Source organism: Seriola aureovittata, chromosome 4, assembly GCF_021018895.1.
Source record: "Seriola aureovittata isolate HTS-2021-v1 ecotype China chromosome 4, ASM2101889v1, whole genome shotgun sequence".
NCBI classification, from domain to species: Eukaryota; Metazoa; Chordata; class Actinopteri; order Carangiformes; family Carangidae; genus Seriola; species Seriola aureovittata.
Genome location: NC_079367.1, coordinates 2,067,634 through 2,078,890, shown reverse-complemented (window position 1 = coordinate 2,078,890; position 11,257 = coordinate 2,067,634). Strand labels below are relative to the sequence as shown.

At 41.0% G+C, this 11,257-nt stretch overlaps 1 protein-coding gene across 1 annotated transcript in view; it reads right to left on the bottom strand.

The window, feature by feature from the left end:
- Window positions 1-268: 268 nt before the first annotated feature.
- Window positions 269-11,257, bottom strand: part of ngef (neuronal guanine nucleotide exchange factor) — a 27,282-nt gene continuing 16,293 nt past the window's right edge. The window contains exons 4-15 of the mRNA XM_056374065.1: window positions 10,825-10,889; window positions 8,986-9,236; window positions 8,616-8,776; window positions 8,388-8,540; window positions 5,728-5,857; window positions 5,534-5,608; window positions 4,335-4,424; window positions 3,613-3,776; window positions 3,128-3,286; window positions 2,172-2,251; window positions 1,981-2,085; window positions 269-1,824 (exon numbers count right to left, since the gene is read on the bottom strand). Coding sequence (XP_056230040.1) covers window positions 1,565-1,824; window positions 1,981-2,085; window positions 2,172-2,251; window positions 3,128-3,286; window positions 3,613-3,776; window positions 4,335-4,424; window positions 5,534-5,608; window positions 5,728-5,857; window positions 8,388-8,540; window positions 8,616-8,776; window positions 8,986-9,236; window positions 10,825-10,889 — 1,693 coding nt within the window. The 3' untranslated portion in view covers window positions 269-1,564. The remainder of the gene's footprint in view (window positions 1,825-1,980; window positions 2,086-2,171; window positions 2,252-3,127; window positions 3,287-3,612; window positions 3,777-4,334; window positions 4,425-5,533; window positions 5,609-5,727; window positions 5,858-8,387; window positions 8,541-8,615; window positions 8,777-8,985; window positions 9,237-10,824; window positions 10,890-11,257) is intronic.

Here is an 11,257-nt window from a genome sequence, read left to right as displayed (position 1 = left end):
CTGAAACCAGCTGATACTAGACTGAACCCGCTGATACTAGTCTGAACCAGCTAACACTAGATGTAACCAGCTGATACTATACTGAACCAGCTGACACTAGATGTAACCAGCTGACACTAGATGTAACCAGCTGACACTAGACTGAACCAGCTGACACTAGACTGAACCAGCTGACACTAGACTGAAACCAGTGTGAAAAGAACAGCTGTGCATATGAATTTGTAAATTCCATACATTCAAATAATAAAATCAGCAGGTCACACACATCTCTGATTAATACTTTTTTATGAACAATAATTTACATCTTACAAAATGAAATAATTATTTAGTAATTATTACTTTAAACATCGACTGTTTGCATTACTGTACACATGCTGTATTTAAAGACACAGACTTTACAATCATGCTGATCCATTGTTGTTGATACATTCATTACATTTACGATATATTGCAGTTATTTGGCATTGAATTGCAATTACAGGATTTATCCTGAGTGTGTGTGTGTGTGTGTGTGTGTGTATGTATGCACTTTAATTGAACTTACAATTTTAAAGTGATATTCCACATAAAATATATGTTTTGAGTATTAAACACTGTAGCTCAGCTTGCGTTAACAGGAGGTTGTTATAAGCCTCCTCTTACAGCAAGCAATCAGGTGTTTCATACTCAAAAGGGAAATTTAGCGACACTTGAATGTTCACAGACTTTTAAATAATCATTGGTGATTTTCATACAATACTATTTTATTCTGTAAGTTTCTGATTGCATGGTTCAGATGTTATTGCAGACATTTAATGTTAGCTAGTGCTAACTACATTAATGAATCCAAATAATGGCAAATAATATCTGAATCATGCAATCAGAATACTAAAACTAACTAATTCATTTCCATTAGTCAATGAGTTTTAGTTTTGGTTGTTTTGTTTTAACTAATGTCTGTTGTGTGACTTGCAGTGTGTCTGTATTTTGTTGCATTGTGTGTGATTGGTTGTGTTTTCTCTATCCGACTGTATTTCCTCACATTGCAGCATTTTTTCTAGATGCTGCACATGTGACCAAACTGATGATCATTTCCTCATGTGCTTTTGTTTTGGCTATTTACAAGTGCTTTCTTGAGTTTCAGTGCATTGAGCTCTCAGGGCCACCGTACACTTGAATGTTTGTGTTGCAGGTGTTGGTGTTGAAAGGTATTTTACAATGAAATGAACACATTAAAAACTTGCCCATGCAGCTGAGGGGTGTTTACAGTACCTTAAGACTGGTGGGGTTCGTGGCATTCCCACACAAAGCTCCCAACCAAACACAGAGCTGTGCTCCATGCATCACACACCACAGTGTGCGGGCCTACAATACACCTTCACTACACATTAATGAGACATGCAGCATTGCTTGTACAAGGTTACTGACAAGCACTTTGATCACTTAGACCAAAACCGTGGATGTGTAAAATCATCCACTGCTAAATGAAAATCAAAGAGACAAGGATCACTGTGTGGGACTCGAGTCACATGTATCCTGATTATATTTCTCTTAGTGCATATGGTCATTCATCACTGTTACCGATTCACTGCTTTCCTTCACTGCTCTCACCCATCTGATCAATCCAATAACTGGAGGAGCTGGAGACCTTTGGGGTGCGTCTCCCGGCCCTTAAACCAACCCTGGCTCCAATTTGCGAGCCTCCTCCACCTTCCTGGGCTTGCTGGATCCTAAAGGCCTCTCTTAGGTTCTGAGCTCGGATCTCCTTGCTCTGGATCTCCTCTACTACTCGACTGGGGAACCAGCCCCTTTCACCATCATGGAGCCTTTCACCCATCATCCAGCCTGAAACACAGGAGACACAAAAAGACCAGAGGCAACAAAGTTGGAAAGATAAATTTACAGAAAATGAAATATTTCAACTAGAAAATACAAATTCTTCTTATCTTGCAAGCAACAACATCGAAGGAGATATAAAAGCAGATTTGTGCTGCTACACACCGTCATCTGTCCTCTCTAGGAGGTTCAAAACATCAGCCATCTCAATGGAGAGTTCATCTGGCTCCTGAGATGAGTATGACTGAATACACTGCACCTGTGGAGAGTCTAAACATCACAGACACTTTGAGTTCATATCTCCACGGCTGCATGTCGAGGACTGCACTGAGTGATGGTGTGATGTTCTCTCTCACCTGGTTGGTGGGCGCTGGTCGACATAAAGCGTGTGCGCCGGTTAGGAGTGAGAGCACACATCCATCGCAGCTTGTCACTCCTGTCCACAGGATGCCATTGGTTAATGACCAGAAAGAGGTAAATTCATTTTTTCAACCTGACATGTCGCCTTCCATGTTCATTGTTCTTACAGTCGGGCGAACAATGTGAACAAACACATGGTATATCAATCCACACCAGCACAGACATATTCTGTCCTTTTTCTTTTACCAACAAACTCCTGACTTACAGTATCTTATTCCATAGAGCTCCACTGTCCAAAAACTACTGAAACATACAAGCCTCTGCTTGAATGCGTAACATGTTCCTTCATGACCTTTAACACCAGAGTAACAACAGCTTTGTATCTGTTTATATTAGTGTGTTTATTGTAGTTTACTGATGGAGTCCAGCTCCTCAGAAGCTCTGTGTGTCTGCTGTCATTAAGATTTCTATAAAAAAATTAATATAAATAAATATAATAAATGTTGTGTCACGTGTCTTTAGCTCCTTGGTACATTGGACCACAGTTGTGTTTAAGTACAGTTAAACGTGGAAGCAGCTCTGCTTCTTATGTTTATATTTATAGGAATCATTATGAGCATTATTAGTGTTATTAGACTGTAAATCAAACACGTTACCATGGTTGCCAAATGATTTGCATCCATTCATCACTTATAAAGTTTCTTATAATAAGATTGCCTCCTGAACTGTTCACAATCATATGACTTTAGTAGGAGTTATACTAGTTTCATGCTAAAACACGTGTGAAGTGATGCACAGTGTTAGCTCAGGCAAAGCTCTGAAGTCGGGCTTGTATTGGTTGATTGGCTCTAATGTTTGTAGCATGCTTTACAATGATTGGCTCATTCACAAATTGCTTTCATCCAGAGTTTCCTTAGGAGCGGACCCATCCTGAGCTGCTTCAGATACTCACATACTGGCGGCCTTGAGCATGTAGCTGACTTCACGTTCCTCTTGGTTCTCCAGCAGCTTCAGATTAAAGACACTGGCCAGAAGCTGGCCCTGGTCCTCGAGGTCTTCGGTCCTCAACATGGCCCGCGAGCACGAGTCCAGAACTTGGAACTTGTCACCACTGATAACAAGTTGGTTTGATTAACAATCCCTGCTTTCATTGCAACAATTGACTGATTTGTTTTGGAATGTAAATATACTCATGCTCAGTCGCCGGTTTATTAAGTCCACCTGTCGGAAACTAACGCAGCCTAATCCAACAGTCCTGCAGTAATCCTCAGTCATGAAGCTTATAATGGTCAGTGTTCGTTGTAAATGGTTCAGAGGTGTTGATTCAACTGTGTGGCAACTCTGGAGGATGTAGTTTTAGCCAGGTGTACCTAATAAACTGCCAGCTCAGAGTAAACGCACAGATAAAACGTGTTCAAACAGAAGAATCTCACTCACCTGGAGCTGCGCTTGGTGACCAGCAGCAGATTGTTGAACAGGAACAAGTAGACCGGTTGGTAGAGCTTACGACTCCGCATGGTCCTAGTGCTCTTAGGTCCAGACATTAGCTGCACTTCACCTTTCTTTAGCAACCAGCGCGAGTGGGAAATGATGGGCACAGACTACAGGGGTTAACAGAGGTCAAATTAGTGTAAAACTAAACAAACTGTATCCTATAGTTCCTACACAGTGTCACTCTTTATTTGCATCACTTCTGTTGAACTGAGAGATGTTCAGCACATTTCTTTTCATTTGGAAAACTTGGAAACTTTTTAAATGTGCAACCGTTGACAGGCGACAGAGCGCTAACTTTAGTTATAAGGTATAAGGTATATATAATAAAACCCTTGTAGCAGCTTTTAACAAGAATCAGTATTGACGGCCACATGTTTCAGCCACACGTCTCAAACCTTTGGAATGAGACAGACTCATGTCCTGAAATCCATACTTGAAGACGGTGGTCTCTAAATTGGGACACAGATATAGCCTGAGCCAAATCCCCTTAATCCTCAGATCCATTATTGCATTGCCTGATCGTTGCTCACGCACTGCGTCGACCCTCTCGTCACACTTTGTTACGACCACATCAGCTTCATATTACGAGTTGGGGACAGGCACCGAGACCCAAACTGTGTGACGTCATTACTGTTGAAATAACAAGAAGATGAGACTCAGTTTACCTTGGATTTAAACTCCAGTGTTTTCTCAATGCTGATCAGCTCCTCGGTGCGACTCATTTTTCGCACCCCCTCGTTGCACTCCTTCACAATCTGAGAACGACACAAACATCAACCATCAGTCCGTCACCTTATAACACGGCCTGAGGTTTTCTCTTCTTTTGGGCTTTAATGAGGGGAGGGGTAAAACCTGTTTGTTATAAACCAACCTTTCTCAAAGTGTGGTCCGCAGGTGACTCCTGGTGGTCTGGGAGTCAATTTGGTAAAATATTTAATGTATTTAATATTAGTTAATATTTAATAACTGTCAAAGTCTGGTAGAGAGTATTGTATTTGTGTTGTTTTTAATACTAAATCAGCTCGTATGTAAATTCAAACATCATTTGAATCAGCTGTTTTACAGTGTAGTTGAACGTCACTGTAACCGACTGTTTTGTGACAGTTTATGTTTTATGATTTATGTCAGAAATGATTAGCATGACATTTAAAATTAAATGTGTATGAAGCTAACAGTTAGCCTTCCTGTTATTGAGCTAAATGTCATCAGTCATCAGCCTGTGAACGATCAAACACTGACAATGAACATGATCATGGAGCAGAGGACATAACGGACACAGTGTTATATGTTCAGTTTTACCAGTTATGTCGTCACCATGACTGAGACTCGTGGTGCGTTCGATGACATCAGCCACCGTACATTTGTGTGTGATCATTTTGAAGCTACATAAATAGCACCACATGTTGCCGTGCAGTGTGTGTCTCTTAGACTGTCCTATCAAAATAAAACACCTGTCCCAGGTGACATTCTTCCGTAAAAACTAGTTACTGGTACTGAAATATTAGTCAGTCAGGTGGTCTGTGAGTTTGATAAACACCGTTTTAAACTTATATTCAGTCAAACATCTGATCCACAAACTCCTAATATTTGAAATCAATCAGCCGTACTCGAAGTGAAATAAATGCGAAGTTTGTGGAGGCGATGACCCCAAACATGCACAGCTGTTCAATGCAACAGTCACTTTATCTTTCATCTGAATTTAAACCTTAGAATTACTCCAGTCACGATACACAGTAATATACCAGTGTGTGATGAGCCAATACAGTGAATAAATAAATGAGTCACATCCTCACAACCACTTCACTGCCTGTCTACACCCGGCCCGGGCCCCTGGCTTGGGCCGGGCCCCTCGACTGATACCCACCTGCTCCAGCTGCTGATGTGCTTTTATAGCATTTGCTTCGCTCTTGGAGTTTTCTTCGGCTTTTTTCAGGATGTTCTGTGAAGAGAAACAAAGTCAAATAAAAACCAACAAAAAGCCGCGACAGTTGCATCAGCGTCACTGCTGAAGCTCGTCCTTTCACTGTGTTTGGTTTTACATTATGTTGAAACACTCACCTGCACGAGCAGCTTGAGTCTTGTGATCCTCTGGAAAGGAAGGATGAGGAACGAGGTGAAGGACAGGCCCCTGACACGAGGATGGTTCTCCAGAACGGCCATGGCCTCCCGAAACGCCTGGTTTCCCTCTCTGGACAGACACATCACAGCACAATGCTTAGATCAGACAGTTCTATCACACACACACACACACACACACACACACACACACACACACACACACACACACACACACACACACACACACACACACACACACACACACACACACACACACACACACACACTGGATAAAGATCACACTTAGTTGATTGATTTAATTTTAGTAAAGCATCCTTTAAGTGTCATGGTGAATAAATCAGTCAAATGTTCCTGTTTCACCTGTTTCATGTTGGTATTCTCTTAACATTAATTAGACTGATGTCTGTCAATCACACAGAAGAGGCGACGCCCAGTGACGCCCTGTTTGGACCAATACCGAGAGAGAAGATAAAGATGCTAAAAATAACAACATGACGTGAGAGATAATGAGAGCAAATTCTTGATTTTGAGTTTCAGCTTCCCTTAACTGTCAATTAACGACAACAGAGGTCTATAGCACCGAGTTTGGCTACACAAACAATCCTCCAATCCTTGAATCCTTGGATCCTTGAATCCTTGACAGTAAGAAAAGTAAATCACCAGCCTCTTCCTGTAACGTTCCTGAACTGTGATGCAGCAACAAAATCAAGACACTGACTGGAACCTGTTTGTGATACGACTTTAATGAACTGGCCTGAACACGTGTGGTGGACGTCTGTTTATACCTGAGGTCGTACGGGAAAAGGTTTTGTGGAAAATTTACTTCACAGCACAAAAAAAAAAAAAAAAACTCACTTCTCCTGTTAGAGAATGTGAAGTGAGAGAGCAAATCGCCTTTGCTTTATGATATGCAGCCTGGAAATAATCTGTCCTGGAATGAACGGCAGTGAAAACCTCTTAAGACTCCAGCAGCTGCATCAGAGGGAAACATGTCTGACCTCAGAGAGAGAGAGAAAGTAAATCTTCTCCTCCCACGTATCACAACCATTAGTCACGGGGTTTTCGCACGTGATTCCTGAACTGATATAACCAACATTTCTACATGACAAGTCATTACTGATCACACCCTGTGAATATGATCAGACCTGTGAGATGTGACTTTATTCACATCTAGAAAATATCTCCCAGACTTTATTGCTGCTGCGTCTCCAGCATCTCCTTGAGGTTTTCGCTGTTTCTCATTTTACATCATTTTCATTTCAGCAACCAGCAGGTGTCAGGTGTTTTCTCAGCCGCTGGCAGACGTCCCAGGTACCTGTCCTCTGCGCTGCGTGGGAACTTCACACTCTCACTCAGGTATGTGTGGTTGATGAAGAGGAACATAAGCATTATATTCATAGTTAACCACACCCTGCACAGCAAAAGCAAACCTATTCTCCTCTGAAAGATGACAGACATTCATCGACATTAAAACAACATCAGTGTCTGAAGGATGACGCCTGTTATTCTTCCTCCCTGTCCGAGCGTGTTTTCACAGTAAGCAGCCAAACAGGCCACAGTCCTGTTCCTGGTACAGGCCTAGTATCATTCACTGCTTTCAAAAGATCATATTGTATAGATTTATCTATATATATTGATGAATCACAATCATTTACTTCAACAAGAAATGAGTATCTGACTCACACATGAAGGCTGGAAAATGACATAAACACAAGATAAATAAATGAATGCAAAATAAATACATTTTTTGTATTTCAATATTTCTACATTTATTTATTAATTTATCTATTTGTGTATTTTTATGTTAGCATGTTAATTAGCTAGGTGGTCCTACCTCAGTCTAAAGCTGGATTGGTTATAGCTGTGGGATTGATTGGATAGATCTACTAATAATAGAAATGCAGAAATGAATAAATAACTGCAAAATAAACATTGAAATAAATACATATATTTTGGTGATGAAAATGGTTCTCTGTATTTTTCTTTTACATTTATTAATTTATTAATTTATTCATGCATTTTTACATTTATTTATTTACATTTAGGGTTTATTGGTACATTTCTATATTTATTTATTCATGCATTCCTATGTTTGTATGTTAATTAGGAAGGCGGTCCTACTTCAGTCTAAAGCCAGATCATTTATCACGTGTGATTGATAGAATGGATTTACTAATAATAGAAAGAAACAAATAAATGTTGAAATAAATAAATAAATAATGCAAATTAAATACATTTTGGTATGAAAAGGACTATTTCTTTATTTTATCATTTATATATTTTTTTATTCATGCATTTCTACATTCATTTATTTACATTTAGGGTAACTGTTAATTGATATATTTTACATTTATTTATGCATTTATTTTTCTATTTCTATATTTATTTATTTATTTATTTCTATATTCATTTATTTTTTGTGTTTCTATGCTCATGTGTTAAATAAATAAATGTTTAAATGAATGAATAAATAAATAAATCAATACATTTTCATTACCAAAATGTATTTATTTTGCCTTTGATTATGTGTTTAATTATTCATTTATTTTATCTATTTATGCTTATGTCATCTTTTTGAATTACTAGTGGAAGAAGGAGGCGCATTGTAACAGATGTATTCATAAAGAATAGCTACTCACAAAATGCGTCTGTAGTTCTTCTCCTGGTACACCTGGTTAATAACGTATTTGATGAAGACGCTGAAGTGTTTGATGGCGTGGTGGTAAACAATGTCACAGACGTCAGAAATCACAATAGACTCCTCGATCCGGTGCTCGAGATCCATCAGGAACCTGAAGATTTGAAGGGGCCGTTATTATCAGGTGGTGTGAAGCTGATCAGACTTTGATTAAGAGACCTTGTCCTACCTCTCACTGGCTTTCATGACCTCCTCGATGTTGGAGAACAGGAAGTGCATGTCGGACTGGCTGAGGGTGGTGATTAAAACAGGGTTACGTAGGAAATGAGTCTCTAAAATTTCCAGACTCTTGTAGTAGGATGCTTCTGAGGTCACAAGCTCAAACATGGCCTAGACAGAAAAGCACATGATGAGGCCACATTAATATCAATAGTGACTGGAGATCTCCACATCCAGAGAGCAGCTGATGATGAAGCTCTAAGACACACAACACTCATTTTCATTTTGGTATTTGAAAAATTTAGATTTAAATGCAAAAGTGATAGACACCAGCAATAAATGCAACCTTCAGGGAGGAGATATGTTGTTCTGTGACTCACCTCCTGCATGATGATTTCTCTGTGAGGTAACTTGCTGAGCAGCCCGCTGGCCTGCACGGCCTCCAGGTTCTGCCACAGGCTCAGTGAGCGAGCGCTGTTCCTCAGCTGCAGCTGTAACGCTGGGGGGGACGTGACGCCCGACACCGCCGCCACGGTCCCCGCCGTGACCCCGGGAGAGAGGTTGTCACGCTGCCGCCGCTGCTCGATCTCCTGCTGCTTGGAGGTGTCCCGGTATTCCTGGTACAGGACGGCTGGAGGGTCAAAAGACAGCGAGTCAGTCGTTAGGCACACGTGGTATTTCTTGTTGCCAGGGTAACCACAGTGTCAGTGTGAGGAACAGTGTGAGAGAGGTCCTGCCTCTGATCAGTATTGATCTTAATATTTCAGTACGCTGTACTTTTCTTTTTTAACTTCCTGTCTACAGTCCAGGTTGGAGTAAGTTGTGTAACGGATATCTGCCACTTGGCTTTCAGTTGAATTTTATTTATTTTTATTTATCTTTCTTTTTATTTATCATTTTAAGATGTTGAACTGGTTTGTTCTTTTATTCTGTGATTGTTTCCTGGGTTGTTTTTCCCTCTAATACTCTGCTTTTACTTCTGGTTATTTATTTTATTTCTACTTTTATTCACTGCTTTTACTCTCCTCCAAACCTCTCCTCTCTTTTAGCATTTATTATTTTATCACTCGACATCAATCGTTTTCTTTGTTTTCCACTCCTCAGTGTTTCCTCGGTTCCTGTTATCGTCTCATTGTTTTTATATGGTTACTATAGTAACGCTCATTGCTTTGTTAGGTTTATGAAAAGATGGGGATTTGGGTTAAAATAATTTCCTTAACATTAGATGATCTTTGTTGCCATGGTTACAATAACAACAAACGGTTATGGATAATAGAAACTACGTGGGAATCGAACACCGCTCTCCTGTGTCACACTCATCCACCTCCTCCTCCTGACGTGGACGGTGTCTCTCTTTATTCTACGTCACCGACACTTTTCCCTTCGCTCCTGTCATCATTACTACGACCACTAGATGTCACCTAGCAACAAACCTAACTGTGATGTCATAATGACCTGCTGGCAGACGACCTTATGTATCTTAATACAAAGTTTCAGCTCTGCAGATCTCCTGAGAAAAGGACGGAGGTCAGTGAAACTGGAGCTCGCCCAGGAGTGGGCGGGGCTTCAGCTCTCTGCCGCGGTGCGGAGGCTGCAGAGCCTCGTACACCAAGTTTCAGGTGGGTTGAAAGTTTGCTGATAAGAACAGATGCTCTTTGCAGGGAACACTGACTGTGTGTGTGAACAGGGAAGGTGACTTTGAACAACGGGCGCCTGTTGCATAATCTCCCTCAGTCATATACTGCAGATTGCTTTGGTGGGCGTAGAACTGGACTGAGAATTACATAAGAGAGAGCGAAGCACGCACACGCAGCCAAAGAAATGCACAGGTCGGAGAGAGGGAACAGATATCTGTACACCACGTGACACCGCTGCTCTTCTTCTGTCTCTCCTCTTTCCTTTTGAATCGTGAAGCAAAGTCCTGCAGGTAAACCGCTGCCCTGACTAAATCCCTGCAAATAACCATTATCCTGTGCACACACTGAGCGACACTGTGGTGAGTGGTCTGTCAACGCTGCCAGACTATCAGCTTAGAGAGGCACTCAACCTTGGTGAGCGACTCAGAGATCTGCAGTAACAGATACACCTGAGAGCGTGTTGTCGGGTCTGTGTTTGCATGTGTGTCAGTCATGTAACGTGTTCACATTCGACTGAGAGGATTTTGTAGCAACGGTTCTGGAGGTGGGAAAAGTGGGTGGAATATCTGCGTCTTTCCTCACCGATGTTTTTGATGATGTTGAGGCTGTGGCAGATCGTCTGGGAGCTTCCTCCATTGCTCAGCAACCTGCACAGAAACACAAAGACAGAAGGAAATCCATGTTTGGGCGGGCAGGCAGATGGACGGATTTATTCACTTTATTCTTCAAAATTACGCAGCAGTGCCGATGGTGCATTCAAGCACACAGATGAATTCTCTGCTCCGTCTTCTCCAACACCAACACAGCGAACCGTAGCGATTATTATTTATTATATTCGATGAAAATATTAAAACATCCATCTGCGCCTCTTCACAGTGAGTCACCCTCAGTCAGTCCAGTCCCTCCATCACATATTTTCTCATAGTTCACACTCTATTTTGTTGCTCATCAAGCCAAAGTACTAAAACCATTTCTCCTTATTTCCCTGTTTACGACCCTCAGAAAACCTGTCCCA